The sequence below is a fragment of the Sinohyriopsis cumingii genome, chromosome 9 (genome assembly GCF_028554795.1).
Source record: "Sinohyriopsis cumingii isolate HCF-2022 chromosome 9, ASM2855479v2, whole genome shotgun sequence".
Taxonomy (NCBI): Eukaryota; Metazoa; Mollusca; class Bivalvia; order Unionida; family Unionidae; genus Sinohyriopsis; species Sinohyriopsis cumingii.
In genome coordinates, this window is record NC_142969.1 from 23820597 (window position 1) to 23842244 (window position 21648).

The 21648-nt window shown below is 34.0% G+C and overlaps 1 protein-coding gene across 1 annotated transcript in view; it reads right to left on the minus strand.

Annotated features, from left to right (window-relative positions):
* Nucleotides 1-13427, minus strand: part of LOC149791401 (transient receptor potential cation channel subfamily M member-like 2) — a 48286-nt gene extending 34859 nt beyond the window's left edge. Inside the window, exons 1-2 of the mRNA XM_089969193.1 lie at nt 13217-13427; nt 1097-1247 (exon numbers count right to left, since the gene is read on the minus strand). Of these exons, the coding sequence (XP_089825319.1) occupies nt 1097-1207 (111 nt within the window). The 5' untranslated portion in view covers nt 1208-1247; nt 13217-13427. The remainder of the gene's footprint in view (nt 1-1096; nt 1248-13216) is intronic.
* Between the last annotated feature and the right edge of the window lie 8221 nt (nt 13428-21648).

Here is a 21648-nt window from a genome sequence, read left to right on the forward strand (position 1 = left end):
GAAAATTATGTAAATGTCGTCCCACCAATAGTAAAAGAAACGAGATTTGATGGCAGAATGCCATCGGTTGTATACGTAAAAGGTATCGAAACAATTACATCCTCGGTCAAATTTATTCACACACTTTTAAGCAATATTCAGAACAGGTTATTGAGTGGATTTGGATATTTTACTATCTACAGCTTATCTACAGCCATATTTGATTTTTTGACTGGCATAATAAAAAAAACTTTAAAACCATTCATGCAAGAATATTTTTTGTTAAATTAGATTATATTTATCTGTTTTTGATTAAAAAATCATTTAAAATAATCTGCATTAAAGTAAGTTAATACTGTTCAGATAAATTATTGCCATACAGCAAATTGACAAACCGGATAGAGTAATGCCACAACATATTTCATCAATATTTAATTTAGTAGCGAAAATAAAATTTGTAAGAAAGCTAAACACATTTACAAACAACGCTCTAGGATGAATATAATGTTTAAACTATACCAGACGCTTAAAAATAGTATTCTTATGTACATTGTAAAGAAAATAACCGTATTAGTGTTGCTTATGCTTATAGCGATTGTATGCACTGTACTATTTTTCTTTTCTGAAAACAACACACAATTTGCCTATCTGTAAGACCTTCCTGATACGAAACCTAAAATGATATTTGAAGCTTTTAAGTTTCAGCTCCGAAATAAAACACGATTTAACTTTTTTTCCAGTATAGATACAACAATCATAGGATCGTCGTCTTTACTCTATTCCAGTCAGAAATTGTTGTTACCTTAAGTCATCATGCACCAAAAACGGTAAAAGGAAATGTAACTGGAATTCAATGTTTGGTTTAACGTTTAATTTAGTAAAAATATATATTGAGCCATATTTTAGTTGAACTGCACTCTAATGACTACAAATCTGATCACAATGCAACAAATTAGTATTAGATCCTTTAATGCTTTAATATCAATAAATCCATACAGCTTAATCTTTGCAGTATTTTTTTTTAAAACCTAGATTTCAAGCCTCTTTTATATTCTAATTATATTAATATATTTTAAGTACAAAGAATATTCCAGATTGTATTTATTAATATGCCTACAACAGAAGCAGCCGCTTTTTGTGATTGAAGCTTGTACTTCGTGCTCCTGCTCGTGATCATCTTCGATATCCCGCCTGTATTATATTCTCTGGAGCTTAGCACTGATCCCATGGTCCTGAGGTATGATCTCTTCCCTTTCCTGTATGGTTATCTTGGACAAAATAAAAACCAGAGGTGATAGATAGTGATTAGGTCTTGACAAAAAGTGACTATAGGTAAATAATATTGATATCAAACATGAAATAGGACGTTTTGATGTAAGCGAAATATTAACATTCAAACTCAGACACACTCGATGAATTTTCGTGCAGTCAGATATAATACATGTATTCAATTCAATTTGAAGATTTGGGAGATTCGTGAAAAACTATCAAATGTAATATTTAAGGATTTAATTATTAGTATTGAATTTTTATATAATATTCCAATTCAGATCTTTAATATACAGCTCGTTTCATATTTGCTTCCTTTCTTGTACATCATCATCGTGGCAAGAGGATTCTAATATATCATGCATCCATCATATCACATCTACCCCTTAATCCACCGCTGCCTGTCTTTTAATCACTTGGTAAGCCTAACATTTTGTCATTTGTAGGTTACATGTGCAAATGTAATGAATGTATTAGCCCTGAACGTTCTGATTAAAAATCAGGTCTTTCTATAAAATGTTTCTGCTATCTATCCATTTAAGTATTTCTCTGAATTTATTTCGTACAGTAATATCAGATGAAATAGCCATATGTTTTAAAGCAAGAGCAATTTAGTACTGAGCTTTGCCTCTGGCAGCTAATTCTTAAAAACAGTACTGTTTTAATTGAAAAGAGTGGTTTTCACGAATCCTTCCAAACCCACATGAATGTGTTATTTTTGTTTTCAAATTAGTATTATAATTGATATGGATAGCTGTTATGGTATGTACATCGTTAAACAGTATTTGCTAAACTGCCAGAAATAGTACGTTCAAATCACGTGTTTCTAGGTGGATAATAAAAAGCTTAAAAAAACTGAAACTATTTCCGGTAGCCCAAATGTCTTATTCTATCTTCAGACTAGTGTTTCTTCACATGTAGTTCAATCACACAGAGATAAATATAGTTGGCATCAGATTTTGTAGAGTAGTATTCCAACAAAAATGACATTTATTGAAAAACTAGAAAAATTATAATTTAATGTAGCAACAAAATGTAATAGATGTTATTCAACAAATACATGATTGCGTAAAATTACTCCACTATAAATAGATTGTGTACGTAATGTCAAGTCTCAGTTAATTACACCTAGAATCCACGCTGAAAGCAAATTAGCCGACACATGTGTAATATCTGATTGATGACATACGAAACAAAACGTTTAATATCATGAAGCTTATTATAATATAGATTAGATTGTTTTAAATTCTTACTATGGAGTGTTGAATACAAGTCTGCTGGTAAATGCATACATTGGCGTGCCTGCAGCCACCAACCACTATACCCAATACACCCTGAGCAAAAAAATGCACTAAAAACAGTATGATACAAGGCCGTTCATTAACACATTTATTGGTAGCAGGCAATCTTTAATTTGTAGTCAATTAATAAACACTAGTCAGCGAAAACGTATGAAACATCAGTGAATGTTAAATGCTTATTTCGTCGCAGCTGGCATAAACTGGTTGATGACCTGTTGTAAACCTCGGAGGTGTCGGTTGGTGGCTGTTCTCCGTCGAGGTGTTTGGCATTTGGTAACCCCTTAATATAGACAGTTAACCTTCTGGATTTAGAGTGGAGAGTAAGTTAGGTTATTAGACCAACAGACACTCCGTGGAACTAGCTGAAAACAGACGTTATATTAGTCACCTTGGCGGAGAAAACAACGTATGCAATACTTTGATAAAACATTGTTAAATTGTGACAGAAATACTCATTGGTAGACATGAGCGACGCTGATATAAGTGACAACGATCTTTTTGAGGACTTTGTTGCAAATTTTAATAGCTGTTCTTAGCGGTGATGACGCGGAAGACACGTGGAAAGGTGAGAGACTGGAGACGAGACCGAAAGACTGGACGCTACGTGTATGATGCAATTGTTTGCCAGGTCCTATTATTCGTCTCCATTCAAATTAGGAATATCATATTCATGATTTGGAAAAAATGATAGTATGCCATTCATGAATTACAGAACAGAAAAGGTAGCCAAAAAAATGCCATACTCAAGATGCGTCGTGCGAGTTGGAGATGATCATTGGATTTATCAAAGTAGTGGTATAAATATAATATAAAGGACACTAAAACTAGTTTAGTAAAAGGAATGGATAGAGTTTGATAAAGCCTTTGGCGAGCTTATAGTCATTACATATTTCAATAAGACATTGCTGCTTAATTTACTATATGACAAGGTCAGTGCTGAGAAAAAGGCCGTTACACGTTTTAGAATTTGAGTTAGGTTGTTAATTGATTACAAAACTGCATTATTGATAAGTATAAGAACACTACACAATGTCAGTTAGATGTAGCTCATTAATAGGCTATCCACAAATATAATACCTACATATAAACGTTTTAATGTGTTGCTTTGCAGAAGGCCTATGACCACGCCAAATTCTAATTATCAGACCGTCAATTCATTGTCTTGAACAATAAATTCAAAACATGTTAAGCTCCGCAAAGAAAGTTTAAACACCTACACAGATGTAAAGGTTAATTTACACAAATAATTTTGTCTATTTGAAACAAAACTTTTGTTTTTTTATAATGAAAAGCGCTACCATCCATCTCAAGGGAGAAAAAACGGGTAAACAAATTGCCATCCACAGTAAAATGAGATAATATTACCTGGGGTTCTTAAAGAGACCATTTCCACAGTGCGTACTTACGAGATCAATAACAGAATGACAAAAATAATGTCACAATAGATTTTTTACTAAAATGCCTCGTTGGCAATCAAGGTATCTACCCACGTGTTTTCTATGGTCTTACCAAATATAGAGTTATTCCTTAGCTGGATACTTCTTTCTCTCCAGCTCTGGTTTCAAATTGATTTATGGGTCTCTTTTCAGTTGTATCATGGTCACATCCATGCTTTGGTCGTACATTACAAATATCCATAGCTCATATTGTCTGCACTTTTAAATATGCCGAAAAGAATGGTAATGTCGAGAAAAGAAAAAAACACTAAGATGAGTAAGTGTTTTTCGCAGAGCTAATATATATGCATGTGTTAATGCAGAACCAGTATTACGAGCAAGACCACTTTTTAGCACTGAATCTTGCTTTGGTCATGGACAATGTCTACGTCACCGTTTTGCCGGTGAAATCATTGATATGAAAATATGTCAGGTAGTCTTGAAAGCAGACACCATCTACATGGTTTATTAGGGCCGGTAGAGCGTTTGGTCCGCTCTCGGCATCTAGTTGATTGTTATCCCTATGTCTGGTCAGCAGTAGTTATAACACAGTTGATTTTTTCCCGGGATACTTGCTACGGGGCAGCCTTTCAAGATCGGCATCGATGTCGGCGCCCTCTGATACCAAGTAACAGAGTCATACTTAATGATAGTGTACACTTCTTGGAGAACAACATTTTAATAGCTCATACGGAAGTTGAATGACGTAGCTATTGCTGCATCTCTTGACCCGCTGGATGAAATAGACCAAGTTCAACATTGTATTTCCCAGGATGACAGATTGCAAATGTTATTAGACCAACAAGAACGCCGCCTTTTTAATGCGGTATTTATGACGGGATGCTAAAGGCGCACAATCTCTATATTTTTACTTCACTCAGCTTTGCAGCCCTATCCAAAAATAATTCTTGACAGCGCATATATGGTTGTCTGCTTCCGTTTTACTGATGTTCATTGAATGAATGTGCACATTGCATGCACCTGGATTGGCACGAGTTCTGTCATTTCTTTGACGATACAACGAGCATTCCCAACAGTTTCGCTACCAAAGACCTTAACAGCACAGGCAAAGTTATTTTCAGATGGCTTTAATAAGGTGTCGGTTTTATCAAATTGTATATGTCAATGTGTTATGAATACTTTTAAACACCGTGTGATTTAACACACTATCAAGTTCGAAAGACATGATACAAACGTTAGAGGTGTACATGGTATGCAGCAACGATCTGTGTGATATATTAAACGCCTATCAACTCGCCAAGGCTGATGTCGTCGTTCACTTCTAATTACTCTAGCTAAGGTGATCGATGAAATCGAATACACAGGGGCTTAAATCGCATTGGTATAGGGACGGATACCAGCAGGCAAAAGTGCTGTCCAAAACCACTTCAAAGGATTGTTATTTGATTTGTATTCTTTATATATATATATATATATATATATATATATATATATATATATATATATATATATATATATATATATATATATATATATATATATATATATATTTCTTCGTTAGTTTTGCATTGTCAGTATCGTACAATATTTGTCCATGCAACATGGCTTCATACTGCACGACACGTGTGTCTTAAATAGTAGCGGGAATTAGGAACGAGTTTGTAAAATACGATGTACGCTCATGTGGAAGTCGCTTTAGTTATGACTCATGAGATTTGTTAGTGGATGAACTGAACAAGCTGTTTCGTCCTTTTGAAAGTAGAAATATAAAGCTGACGATGTGAACGAGTATACTGACTCGCAAATGAATCTTTCAGTCAAGACAAAATATAGACGTGATATTTAAAATACCACTCTGATCATTTAAACAATTATTAAGAGAACCATTCGGAACAGTTTGCAAATATAATAGAAATAGCCTACTAAAGCATAATGAGGCCAAGTGCTATCACATGTCTATCAGATAATAACCATTTTACAAATCCGTCGAAAACCTAAATTCGAGAAAAATTGCAACTGATGGTTCTGGATGAAACTAATGGCATTAGAGCCAATAAACCACAACGCGGAAGAAGTCTTGTTTCAACTGGTTAAATTGACCGTCACTCTCTGGCTGCTTTGCAATTTCCAAGTTTAATTATTTGATAAAATGTTAGGAAAGTAAACGAAACCATACAGGTCATAGCTGGGGTCCCTTAAACAAAGAACATGCATGAGACAGGGCATAAAAGTACGTCTACAATAGCTGACAATACAAATAACAATAAATATACTTACATCTATGCATCATGCGTTTCTTCACAATGTATTTTTTTGATAATTTCAAGCAATAAAATCATGTTTTCCCCACAATATTATTCTAAATAATCACTGACAGAACCGAAACACAGGTACAGTTGAGTCAACTGCTCAAATCACATGAACTTTGTACGAAATTGACCCTATAGGTCCAGTCCATCACAAGCGGAATTCAGTTGGATCAGCAATATCCATTCATTCCAGACTAAATGGAAAAGTTGTTTCGATGCGTATTCATTCACAATATGACTCTAAATTTCAATTTTAAGTAAACCAAAACGAAAATATTTTTAAAACTAAATTGAAGCGCGCGACCGCGTTCAAAGGTCGCTGAGCGGTGCTATGTTTTCATTGATGTTTTTACTGTGTATTGATGAATCTTCGGATGTGTACTTATTTTTTTGGAATAAAAATAAAAATTCAGTTATTTTGTTTCTGGTAGTGTACTTTTTATAATTAAGGTTTAAGTAAAATATCAAAATGAGTATGTAAAAAAAGGATACTACTACATTACTAGGTCATGCAGTATTACTCGGAAGGACACTTTCCTATACAGTATATATTTACTCATTTACAATTGTTCACGTTCGTGTCAAACAGCAGTGGTGATTTGCTTTTTTGTCCCATTTGGGTCTCTGGTACATTTGACAGCCTCTACGGCATGATTTAATTTGGGCCACATGCGATCCGTGCATGTCAGCATTTAATAATTCCGGAAAATCACCAGTCAAAGGGGGGTATAGATTTTATGATGTATATCAGTGACCCAAAGAGTCCTATAAGAGCCTACCGGTATTATCACTACTTGCATTGTTATGGATATATACAACATATGCAAGCACATATTTTGAGATTGCATGAGACAGCGATCGATATTGCCCAGACAACTTGCTTATCAATCGATATATCAGGTTTTATGTACTAATTATAAAAAAACAGTCGTTTAAACATCCGGTATAAACCAAAGTAGTGTGGATTTGGGCGTGCTATGAAAGATCCAAAGCGAAGTTTGATACTGGCTTAAGTGGTACCGTGTGTAAAACAGAAATTTGCTAATATTTGTATGTGAACGTGAAATTGTAATTTAAACTGACGTATTTCCAATACTATCCTTGTTATGTGATGATCTCATCACGTGTTTTTAAAGCAATTTATTTACGTCAAATACAATAATTGGTATTCAGTCTGTCGGCAAAGTCAGTGGTTATTGGAGTTAGATCGGCTAACTTTGAAACACAAGACTGGCATCGTCTCTCAAGACTAATGGATGCCAACACACATTTCTGTATCTTTCTTGTTTTCCTTAAACCCCATGGTTTGCCAACATCAACTCTGCTTATATGACCTTTGCTGCACTAATTGTTAGAAGAAGAAAAGAAAAGAAAAATAAGTTGATACCACCCTGCACGCCCAAACTAAAATGTTTTTAACATTTTAACAGTTACATAATGGCATATTGTGCGTTAATAAATTTCAAAATTATATTAAAGATTCAGATACTTTTAGCTAAAATTTCTTCACACGACCATGTAGAACTAAAGCAGTGGCAGATTGTAGTCGATCCAGTAATAAAGAAAAGTCATAATTAGTTTCTTGTTTCAGTATTGTAGTATTATTAAATGTGATTATGTAATGACACCGTGACATTTGGTCTATTTACCGTAAAAGCTCTTTGTCCAAACATATCATAGTAAAGAAATCAATACTTATAAAAGAAAAAGGTAAGGAAAAGATGTCAAAAGTGCGAAAATAGAACAAATATCAGGATACACAAAGTAAGAAAACAAACGACGACAGAAGAATAAATGGAAACAAATAGACAGACGGAACACAAATTTGGTAAAGGAATCAAAGACAAAATGAAATATAATGCATAAATGGAAACAATTAATTATATTAGCAACAGAAACTAATTTATATATCTATATGGTTAGTTTTTCTGGGTTAACTACGAATTTTTAGCACATGATGGGCTAGTCATTGCGGCCAGTATATTGTGTATGGAGAAACTCTGAAATTCCCGGAAAGAACCACTCACCCACGTGAAGCTACATTGAAGCTTTCTCACATTATTACTCATATTGGCGAACTCATTGATCTGCAAAGCGCAGACTACCAGGTCATCCGGTTTAGAAAGTACTCTCACATTTTCGCCCGGTGTCAAACTACCCTAATGCAGATTTGTATCTACAAGTTTTAACACCATTCATTCATTCATATCTGAGGTGGGTCTATAGTAAACTACTTTACAAGAACATGTTGAACAAAGCCTCAATGTGACTGAGATTGTAATCTATCTAATTATACAGGAAACGCTTTAATGATTTGTGTCATGGAGGGTCTGCGCTTGTGAGAGAACTTGTACTAATATTATGTGGAAAGCAACATGATAATTATTGAAAAGGACTCTTTTGAAGCATGCGACTTCAATTTTTCAACTATTCAAGTAAAATGAGGCCTTCACGACATATAAAAATATTTCTGCAGTTATAATTTATGATCGTATCATCATTTATAACATTCTCAACGCAATGGTATATTAACGTTCTTCATATTCTTATGTTAACTTAGCTCTTGCTTACGTAATATGCCTTATGTTGGTATTGTGTGTGCAGTGAACTTAATTATGGGGAAATAAGAAGTCATTGAACACAGAGGTGAAGTCAACGTAAAATTAAAACTGTTGTATCAAGTGAAAAACTATATAGTAAAGATGTTGCTTTTCAGTCATTTATAATGAAATTAAGAATCGAAGATGAAAAAGCAGGTATTATTGTGTCAGAAGAATAAGCGAACATTTTACCCTTTGAACTTGATCTCCACGAACGATACCTGTTCCATTCCTTTTCAAACTGTAAAATTAGTAGCGACAACTAAGGAATAATTGTGGAAAGTTTCATGTTCCTGTCTTTTAACATAACAATGTTGTTACGTGGAGAAATTGCAATGTACATTTTTAAAATAGCTCCATTTTCATCATAACGGGACGGCTTGTTTGAGACTCTGCGACAAAGGAATACTATTCTGTGGAGAAATACAACATGAGGATTATTCAAAAGGACTGTGTCCTGTGTTGATGCTTGTGATTTCAGTGTTTCCGCTATACGATCATAATTAAATCATACAATAATAATAACACATACATGGTCTTTATATGGGCTTTGTGAAGGTATTGTGAATTTTTGTGTGTGTGTGTGTGTGTGTGTGAGAGAGAGATAGAGAGAGAGAGAGAGAGAGAGAGAGAGAGAGAGAGACTTGTGTAAGATGAAGTTGCATGCATATGTAGCATGCATATTAAAAAGAATGTTGGCAAACTTCTATGTTATGTTCATGTACTGTGGCTGAAACGTCTTTGGCTATTGTACTTGTGGAAATTATGCCTGCTTTAAGCATAAAACTAATCAAAATAACAGCTTCCATGTGCTGGAACAATCAGCCATAATTAGTTTAAAGTACAGTATATTTTGCAGTTATTAAAGTAAGGAAAATAAAATTTGCCAGAATATACAATACTAGCTGAAAAGCGCATTGAATGAATTACCAAGGATATAAACTATACAAGTTATCGACTCTTTTTATACAAGTTTCCTCTGAGGTCCAGAAAGTGCAAATGATACAAGTTTCCTCTGAAGTCCAGAAAGTGCAAATGACCAAGTGTAGCTTGCTGTTTTTGATAGGTGCACATCTGAATTAAGGGCAAACTGTATTTTCAACGAGCAAAATTAAGCATATAATTATACACCAAAATTAGTGGATTAAGGTTCTTACAACAAATATATATATATATATATATATATATATATATATATATATATATATATATATATATATATATATATATATATATATATATATGTGTGTGTGTGTGTGTGTGTGTGTGTGTGTGTTTTCTTTCTTCAAAAACCCATTATAACTAGTAATTCTAGATAATTGTTTCTTTCAAAAAATAAACCTAAGCAAAACACGAAACTGTTGAGCAAAACCTTAAATCAAATATAAATATTTGTGTAACTAATTTTCTTTTTTCCAAATCATCATTTATGATGTTCTCAATAAAATGATACATTAGCAAAGATGTTTTGATCAAAAATAGGCTAATTAAGCCTTTGTTCTCTTGTTTACACAATATGTATTGTGGAAACATTGCTTTTGCAATGACCTTAATTGTGGAAAAATTAGAAGTCTTCGAATACATAAGTGAAGTCAGCTTAGCGCTGTTTCATTTAATGAAATGAATATGATAGTTATAATGTTTCTTGTACAATGAAATCAAACAATATACGATGAAGAAACAAATTTGATCTCTTCCATGTTTTATACTAAAATGATATGCAAACATTTGACTCTTTCTTTGACCTTTGACCTCCATGAACCTTATATATTCCATTATGTTGTAAAATCTAAAATTTATTAATGAGGTCTCAGGAAAAATTGTGGCAAGGGTGTCTTTCAGCATTACAGTGGTTGCTATGTTAACAAAATGCAAAGTGCATTTGTAAAATTGCTCCATTTTCTCCGTGTTAAGAGAGGGGGAGCTTATATGGGACTTTGCCTCAAGTGAATACTTTCTTCTATGGAGACAAAAATATAAGAATTTTTCACAAGGACTATCTTCCAAATGCGTTTTGAATGCTTCAGATAGAAAACCAAAATTAAATCATACAATAATAATACTTATGTGGCCTTTATGGGGCCTCTCGACATATATTATGAGCTTCTGACAGCGTGATTTGTGGAAGGTGAAGTTGTTAGCATTGGCAACATGCGTAATGGAGAGCATGCTGACAAACATCTATGTTACTTGATTGTACTAACGCTGAAATTTATTTAGGTATTGTACTTATTGCTCTAAGCACCTAACTAATCCAATGTCTGATTCCTCGTCCTCCAAAACTCAGCCAGGACTTATCTAAAGTACACTATCTTTTACAGTTATAAGATAACGAATATAAAATGTGCATGACTTGATAATACCAGCTTTTGAAAGTGCCTTAAATTAATTACCAAATAAATGAAATTAAAAAGCGCTGTAGGCTCCTTTTGGCAAATCTCCCGATGAAGTCCCGAACTAAAATTACCAAGCGGGTCTAACATTCTGTTTATAGGCGCATATCTGAAATTACGTCTAGCTGTATACTGTACTTCCCAAATCAAGCATATAAATCATATAAATAAGTAAAGGGAATTACAGGTTCCTACAACAATATATATTATATACTAGGCCTTTTTCAAATAACTAGTAAGTGAGTAAAGCCTTGGAAACTCTTTTTCTTTAAAATTATAACATCATGCAAAATGAAATACTGTAGAGCACTGCCTTATAGCAAATTTGAAACGTTTTGAATGACTTTTATTATAAACGAAACGATACATAAACATTGAGGTTAGGCTTGAAAATACCCTAATTATGCTTACCTTTACTCTTCTTTGCATGATATGCATAGTGGAAGTAGTGGGTGTGCAAATGCCTTAATTATGGAGAATGTAGAAGTCTTGGAACACAGGAATAAAGCCAACTTAAATTTTAAAATGTTGCATTAAGTAAAAGGAATGTATAGTGAAACTGTTTCTTTGCATTCTTTGTAATGAAATCAAGAAATACAGTATTACAAAACACATTCACGTTCTTTCATATTTTAGTATTAGAACAATCAGCAATTAGGTTACTCTTTGAAGTCCATGAAGCATATGTGCTCCATCCCTTTTCAAACTGTAAAATCATTAGTGACATCTCAGATATAGTTTTGACAAATTTCATGTTTCTATCAGCATAACAATTGGTTGATGTGTTGGGAAAAGGCAATGCACATTTTGAAAATAGTTCCCTTTCCATCATAAAGGGGGCAGGACTGGGCTTTTTCATGACTCTTCCACTAATGAATAATATGATGTGTAGAAAACATGAGAAGCTTTCAAAAGTACTGTTTTGATGCTTGCAACTCCAAGATTTCACCTATATTATCAAAATTAAATCAAACAATACTTATACAAACGTGGTCTTTATATGAGCGCTCTACAGACGTTATCTTCAAATCAACAAATATAAGAAATAAACTTTCTCAGCTAAAAATCTTATAACAAGATTCTGAAATGAAAACGTATTAAAAGGAAACAATGCGTGTGACTTTCAATATCTAATGAATGTTATGCTGACTTGCACAAGCTGATTATGGAACTCATACATTTTTTTATTGTGTTAATGTTGACAAGATTGGTTTGAAAACAAAATGTAATGATTTCAACGTACTAAGTGGTCATATCTAGAATATGTCAATGCAATCGTGTATCCAGTCATAAATATTTAAGAAATGCTAATGGAATAGCTATGAAAATCATAGCCGATAAATGTGCTTTATTTAAATCTAATTGGTCGTGACGTTGGTGAATTCAGTGAATGAAAAACATGAAGTGAATGTGAATTTAATTCAGAGTACAGGTTAGGTTTCTCGGGTAAATTTGATAATGTGCAACCCATTCGTGGGAACTGCATTGCAACTTATTATTCTGCACATTAAATGATGTGCTGCATGTTGGAAATTGGAAGGACTGAATATCATATCTGGAACAAAACATTACGAATTTACGTTACAATATTGGTAAGGGGTGTTAAATGGCACCTTTTAGCCACAACATGAGCTTATTTAATTATCTGAACATAGCAGGTGGTTGGAAGATATTGCTATAGTTGCTCTGAGGCCAGGCACTTTATTGCTAAATACGTTCAATGCCTATAAAAACGCCCAAAAGTTCACAGACGTTATCTCTGTCTGCTCAGTAAGCAAATTCGAAACCATTCACAAATGAAGCAACTATGTAATACAAGATGCTATCTACCTTACACCGTTTTTTCGGCATGGGCATTCTATAGATGCAATTTATGCTCAGATTTTATATTTACATAATTATGCATACAGACAGACATAGCATAAATACTATAGGAAGAACGAGAGACGGAGCTTAATTAGGACATACCAGTAGTAGTAAAAGCAGTACAAGCAGCTTTGATAGTTTGAACCCGTCGATGAATGATTCCGAATATGGCTATGAAGACCTTGTGACAGACTTGATCTTCACCAGCAGGGTCGAAGAGCGCAGTTAAAGTAAGCATGAAACATAGTCAAGAACTATGTTTTCATTGATCCAGAAATGACATTAGTAGACTTTGATCAACTCTCATGAGAAATAATGTAGGGTAACACCTGAAACGATTAAGCGTGTGTTAACAAGGTATAATAAAACTGTCACATCTAGAATAACAAGTGTCATGGGAATGTTAGTCTGTGTTCATTGTGGTATATATATATATATATATATATATATATATATATATATATATATATATATATATATATATATATATATATATATATATATATATATATATATATATATATATATATATATATATATATATATATATATATACATACATATATATATATATATATATATATATATATATATATATATATATATATATATATATATATATATATATATATATATATATATATATATATATATATATATATATATAAGGGTTATCACTTCAGCACTAATTGCAAATATTCAGGCTATGATAATAACTCACTAAACTAATAAAACCCTCACGCTTTAAATACAGTCCCTCCCATTTGTTTTCATCCCTATACAGCTTTTATACAAAGCATCAAGGATATGACAATGCAAACAACTTAGTCATTTCATTGATTGATTTATTATTTCTAACCTGACTGCCACAAAGGGGTTCCTAGCACTCTCCGATGAGTTGCATGTCAAAGTAAACGGAATTACAAAATGTAAACAAGCAGACAGACTGCTCACTGTCATTTCATGATTACTATAACAGCCCATTTCAGTAACTCTGTGTCCGCATCCAATAGTGTAACTGTATAGTTTGAATATTTATAAAATAAATTGAACAACTAAAACGAAGGAATGCTAGTACACATGCATTAAAAGAGATCTGACTGCAAAATTTACTGAATTATTGCGATTATCGTAGACAACATCACATCTTTTTCTTGAAAACAATGATTAACCCATGCAAATATGGCAACCGGCTGACTAAAGATACTCTGGCTTGAATCTGAACGATAACAAATTGATAGTGTTTAGGACCACCTGGCGACTATCAGGTTAGAACTTATAAATTAATGAATGAATTGAGTGTGTTTTGTGCATTTTGGACATTATTGATGCTTTTCGTTTTCAAAATCGGTATGTGGGTACTTACAAACGAATGGAGTATGAATGCTATATACTAACCCTAATTAATTCACGGTACTAATTGTATGGACAAATGGGAACCAGTCTTTAAATGAGTGAAGATAAAATAGAGTTTATACGAGTTAGGCTGGCCATGATTGTTTTAGAATGAAAAGTAAGATTTTAGTACATTGAATCTTTTGACAGCTTATCCTAGGTGTAACTGAATATAACCCAGAGAGATGGTTTTATTGACAGATCCAGAAAATGCTGCAGTTCAGAAGGCTTTTACCACACATATGCTGTCATGAGCTCACAGAAATGTAAAGTGTTTCAATTTTTAATATCATGAAATTCGCATAGGTTTGCTATGGGATCTAAATTACTACCGTGAGTCCTCAAGTACGTTGGGAACACATGTATCTTTACTGCTTATTAACACATAGTGCGGATGGACTTTACATATAAATACTGTATTTTTCGGAGAGAGAGAGAGATACGAGAAGGGAATCAGCAATTAGACGTTTTAACAATATTCAGTGTAGGTGTTATTTTTTCCCATGACAATGCCTTACCGACGGCTATCGGTAAGGCTATTTAACAAAACAAATTTGCGTGCGATAATAAAATAATTGAACAAACAATATTTTGTCCTTTTCTGTATTTTCTTCAAATGAAGATAGATCTCCGCTTAAACTATATCCTGAAAATCATGACATAGAATTATAATTTTCCAATTACCATTAGTAGGCGTAGTAGTAGTAGTAGTAGTAGTAGTAGTAGTAGCAGTCGTAGTAGTAGTATTGACATGCTCAAAATTTTATCTTGGATATAGAATAATCGGTCAATAATTCAAACACTTCATTCATTGTACGATAGTTAGTCTCTGTCAAATTACCGTCTAGAATTTTACTTATATATTCAGTTGGGAGCGGTGAACTGAATGAATTTGAGGAGTAAAACACTAAATCACTAAAATTATAACCCTTTGTATGTTATATAGCAGATTCTTAAAAAAAAATGTTTTGAAATAATATTTATATGCAAAGATGCAAGGTATTTTTAACATCACAACATGGTCTTTCTCATACATATTCAACAGATAGAAACAGCAACATGGATAGGTAGATTATATAGAAAAACCTGAAGTGTGCCGATTTAAGATTCTGAACTGAATACAAAACGGTTTCCAGACAATAAAGTATGTGTGTGTCTGTGTGTGTGTGTGAGATGAAGAGAGAGAGAGTGAGACAGAGAGTATAAAGTGATCGATTGAATCGACTAAGTGAAATGGTTTTATTAAATGTACGACTTGTCCAATATCCATAGCTGATTGTGGATTAAATGACGTCCTAAACAAGTATTACAAACATGATATTTCAAACTATGAGTTCCAGTACTAAATGATAAACATAGTGAATTACATTTTATTTCGTTTCAATTGACGTTTGTTTGTAAGAAATAGATGTCTCATCTTTTTTCCCAAAAATGTAAAACATTTCAGGGTTTCGATTGTCTGTAAACAGAGTTTTACCATGTTGAATATTGCAGATTGAAATTGCCAGGCTTCGTTGAGGCTGTTGTGTTGTTCGTCATTCAGGTTAATACTCTTTGTCTACGTCATCATATTATGTACAGAGTTGTCATCTCATGAGCTTTAAAATCAGTAACAACTTTGTTTTGGACCAAGCGAGAAAGGTCCCTAAAATATTCTCTCTACCATCTATAAAATAAAAATGCTCGTGCTATTTAACCGATGTAAATATATATTTTTGTTTCATTTGATTTTTTTAAGTTAGGTTCAGTCTCTGGAGAATGTTTGGTCTCAAGTTGTTCGATGCCTCAAACATTCACGTCTTATTTTTTAAAGTTCCAGTGAACGGTTTGCAAGTTGCCTAGGAAGTTTCATTTCAGAGGGTGACATGCCTTATGGGAACTAAACTTATGTTCTTACCAATCATATTAACATCTTCATTTGTGTGCTCACTGTCTTTTATTAGTTTACAAGGAAATGTCGAAGCTTGTATCAATATACATTCCAAGTATAACAGAGATTACTTGTCAGCTGATTTGAAATTTATAATTTATTTCAAATATAATTCTGAATTAGACTGCGTATATAAAAGACTAATTTCAAGATTGTTATATATTGAGTAAGAAAGTTGCGTAAATGCCTTTACCTGTGTTATTAGAAATCATATATCTAGATATACAGTAGCCAATGACAAATTTAAAACACTGGGAAGGAGAAAAGGTGCTTATAAAGTGCAAGATGTAAAGTAGAAGATATATTAATTAAGGTAAAGGATAAAATATCATGGATGAAACGAATATGTTATCTCTATAGCAAAATATATAATTTTAAGAACACTAAAACGAAATGTTAAAACAGACATGATTAGTATGTTTTAATGGAGCTCCGAGGTCACCGTTAGTTTTTCCCAATGACTTTCCTTATTTTTTCCATTATGACAACAAGATCGCAGACAATAAGTATTCTCATCATGATCGGCGAGCTATGCTGTGGTCTCGAGCTATGAAAACACATTTTGTCTGAATAAACATCTTAGAAAATGATCTGAGGAGCTTTTGGAAACAAAATATGTGTGAGCTCAAGAGCCGTCTATGGACATATTGCCATTTAGAGTTGCTGATCTCATTTATGTACAACTGATGGCTACATGAAGCTTATACAATGATTTAAAACAAATTTGATAGTGATGATGATAGCAGATGCCTGCATAAAATAACTATGTTAAACTAGAATATATTTCTGTTCCGTTTTGGAGAATATATAGTACAAGCAATTGACTTGACTGCTGTCTCACATAATCTTGTGAAAGCGGATCAGATGAAACAGAAGTCTTCAGATTGGTACTAGATTATGCCAACCAAAATGCGTGGCTTTGTTTTCATCACAACCCTTGCTTAATGTTCATTTGCATCTCATGAAAACGTAGCCAGAAAAAAAGACATGGAAAGAAAGAAGATTTCGTAACTTAGACTTATCTTTGGGAACATTAAGTGGACCATTCATCAGAAAATATATTGGTATCACCAAGGGAGGGAAAGGAACTAGAAACAACGGCTGCATCACAAAATAGACGAATATAATTCGAATGACTATATACTAAACGGCACTATAAGTAGGATTCTGGAATGTAAGTGTCCATTTCTGAGACGTCAGTTAGCTGCCTGCTTATTATTTGCCACATATGCTGTCCAGATCTAGATTTTCTTTCATAATACCATAAGATATAAACATACTGTAGATACGATGTTTCGCAAGTTTTTGCTAAGTCAATCTGGATTCTACCCAAAGTATGACCAAACCTGTAACATTAGAGACTATTACAGGTATGAAAAGGATTCGATCGCGATAGGCATCATTTGATTCGGTGGTGAGTGTAAAGCTCTTTTCGACTTCTACGAATCTACTGAGGCAGGGTTATCGTTGTTGCGGAAGACAGAGCTGCATACAGAATATGGATATGTTATCGCCAACGAGATTGCATTTCAGCCGCGATATTTAATAACAACGAGTATTTCGAGAGACATTTATTTGCCGTCTTGTCGTAGAAGCTTTCAGACTTGCTTACAATTATGTCGCTCGAGTGCCAGAGTATGACAAAACAATCAACAGCGATCTATCAAGATCGAGAATAGGTGTATTTAAAAGATAGTACTATACTGTACAACCTCGATTCAGAATAAATAATGGCAATGTACAAGTATGCATACAACGCTGAAGGAAAATTTTCCATGGCAAGAATATTGATGTCATCTGGAGGGTATAAGAAGTACGATCGTTGAACTGTGCATGCAAGTTGGTCAAGGACGTTCTCACAATAATTTATCAAACGCTAAAGGAACATACACGACGATAGTTATAGACTTCGAAAGACGCCCATACTAGCAAACTAACTTTGTACGAGTTAGCCAAGACAGCACCAAATTTTAATTCAGGTATCATTTATATTTTTGCACAAATTGTCGAATACTTGCTAACAAAAATATGGCTTAGTCCTACCACGAAGATTTCTACAATTCAAAATTATCTAACTAAATTTGCCATGTTAAATGAGCTGCCACGCACATGAGGTTTGATCTGGTTCAGAAGTTTTGTGTACGTGACATAGCCGTAATTGCGATCGTTAATGTAAACTCACTGTCAGTAAACCGATGCCACAGTGCACAATCATTCCTACCGTGTACAATCATTCACACATTGTTCAAACAATTATACCACTCAAGCCCCTGCGTGTGGATTGCACCTGACACTTGGGGTGTATCTATAAGTAGTATTTTAATAGAGGCATTTGCTGGTTACCTGATCTAGGTCACGGCCTTCTAAACCACATCACTATCCTTTTGCATTGGCACCTGTTGGTAACTTTCACTGATCGCATAAATACGCATGTGATGTGAGGACAAAGGTATTTGGGGCAGATGGCTGTAACCTAGATCATTAACCAAGATCTAAAACCGGTATTATAACACTATTTGAAATTAATCAAATTATGACAGCAGTTAACTTAGTAATGTAATGTATTTAGTTTCGTTTTTTGCTATTTTTAGATTAGTTAAATGATCGCGGTTATGAAAATAACAGCAATGTTTTCCGATCAGGCCGATTAAGATAACCTAATTCATCGTCTGAGTAACTTGTTTCAAACTGAAAAACATGGACAAATGACTATATGTATCTGCATTTACGTATTTGTGTCTGTGTACAAGTGCACGTGTGCGTGCGAGTGTGTGTGAATGACAGAGAGAAAGAGACAGAGAGACGGGGGGACGATAAACAGTTTCTATAACATATTTGACCATTAACTCCCTTGACGATTTGGGAGTTACTGACCTTTTATGCGACATTATCTTTAGGGCATTCGAAACTTCTCGGTCTGTCATACAGATCATACCATGAATATATGCCAATAACTGCTACTAGCTGTCATTCAGACTAATTCTGTTAATTAATGAAACAATGATTGACAGATATCTTGAGAATGTTTCAAACTATTTTTTTCATTCGCTTATCAATTATATGGTTAATCCAATCGTTAAAATTCAGAGGTGGTTCGAAAAGATTGGGGTCTCTATTTTGGCGAAGATTGATTGATTGATTGATTGATTGTTTGTTTTTTTACGGCGCATCAGCGCTTTTAGGCTATTTAGCGCCAAAGAAAGTGTTACCTTTATAATCTTTTAAAACTTATAAAAGGTTCTATATCGACCAGCGATATAAAAGAACAAATGGTTGAAATTAAAAACGGTAAGATGGTAACGGTGCAAAGTAAAGCTTCCCGATCAACGGGAGATGTAAAAAAGATGAATAGGTATTAAAATGGGACGGTATATATATTGCATAAAACTCACAAGGTGATAGCATAAAAGTCAGAGTTTAGAGTAAATATTTACGGCTTTCAAGAACTCGATAATACGAGTGATGTTTATATTATCAAAAAGTTCTTTCATGTCATGCACAACGTAATAACGATCGCGCGTAGGTTGTAGGTCAAAGCACTCTATCATAAAGTGCTTGACAGTTAATGGTTCATTGCAAGAAACGCACTCTGGTGGGTCTTCACCTTTTAGTATGTGGGTGTGGGTGATATAAGTATGACCAATTCGGATTCTTGCAATGACTACCTCCTCCCTACGAATGGTTCTGTAGGAAGGAGTCCATTCTCCTAGAGTTGGTTTGATTGCATGAAGTTTGTTATTTACAGCATCATTCCATGATGCCTGCCACTTCTGACGTAAGAACTTTCTGATACAAGGTTTAAAATCAGTATATGGTATTTTAAAATCAGATGGTTCTTGAGAAAGGGCCATTTTAGCAGCGCGATCTGCTTTTTCGTTACCTTTAATACCAATGTGGCTAGGTAACCAACAGTATATTATATTGTGGGAGACACTCAGCTCGGTATTTTTTACAAGTATGTTTTTCAATAATGGGTTCTCCAGTTTTCTATTGTGTAGTGACTGAAGTACTGATAGCGAGTCGGAGAAGATGATACAGTTTGAAATACGATTCTTTTCTATATGTTGCAGAGCAAGGTCTATTGCTCTGATTTCGGCTGTAAAAATTGATGCTCCATTTGGTAAGCGAACTTGCGTTGTGTGATTTCCACAAACAAAGGCTGCAGCAGCCTTTTCCTCATCCTTTGATCCATCAGTGTAAATTCTCGTGTAGTTTTTAAATTCGGTGAGGAGTTCATGGTAAGAGTTGTGGAAGATAGAAGGGTTTGTTTCGGATTTTTTTCCATCGTGTAGCGTAAAACGTACTTTTGGTTGTTTAATTAGCCAGGGTGGTGTTTCGGAGATGGATGTTTTCTGAATTTTTGAAAGATCTATATTTGTAGTGTCAAGGCTGGATGATATTCTAATGCCAAAGGAAGGTATGGCGTTTGGTTTATTTTCGTATAAAGTTTTGTATTTGGGTTGAAAAACAGCCGAAAAAGCCGGATTCAGAGGGTTTGATTTTAATTTGAGAGCATACTGTGCTGAAAGCATTTCTCTACGATGCGATAACGGTGGTTCATTCGCTTCAGCTAGAAGGCTTTCACACGGGGATGTTTTAAATGCTCCCAGAGCCAGTCTTATTCCCTGATGATGAATTGGATCAAGCATTTTAAGATACGATTTTCTGGCAGAACCATACACAACGCAACCATAGTCTAGTTTGGAGCGAATAAACGTTCTATATAAATTCAGGATGACTTTTCTATCAGCACCCCAGTCAGTGTGTGCTACTACTTTAAGTAGGTCAAGTGCTTTTAAGCATTTGGCTTTCAAGTTTTTTAGGTGTGGAATAAAGGTCAGTTTTCTGTCAAAGATAATACCCAAAAATTTTGTTTCCTCAACAACTGGAATAGGTGTTCCATCCAGCGTGAGTTTAGGTTCATCGTGGTGTCGTCGTAATTGACAGAAATGCATACATACCGTTTTTGATTTCGAGAATTTGAAACCGTTCGTACTAGCCCAATTTTGAATCTTGTTGATATTTTGCTGTAGTTGTCTTTCAATTGTATGCATGTGCTTTGACCGATAACATATGAGAAAATCATCAACATATAGTGAGCAATCCACACCAGGAGTCAAACACTTGGTGATGTTATTAATTTTGATATTGAAAGTGTCACAGATAAAATACTGCCCTGGGGCACACCCATCTCTTGCTCGTGCAAATC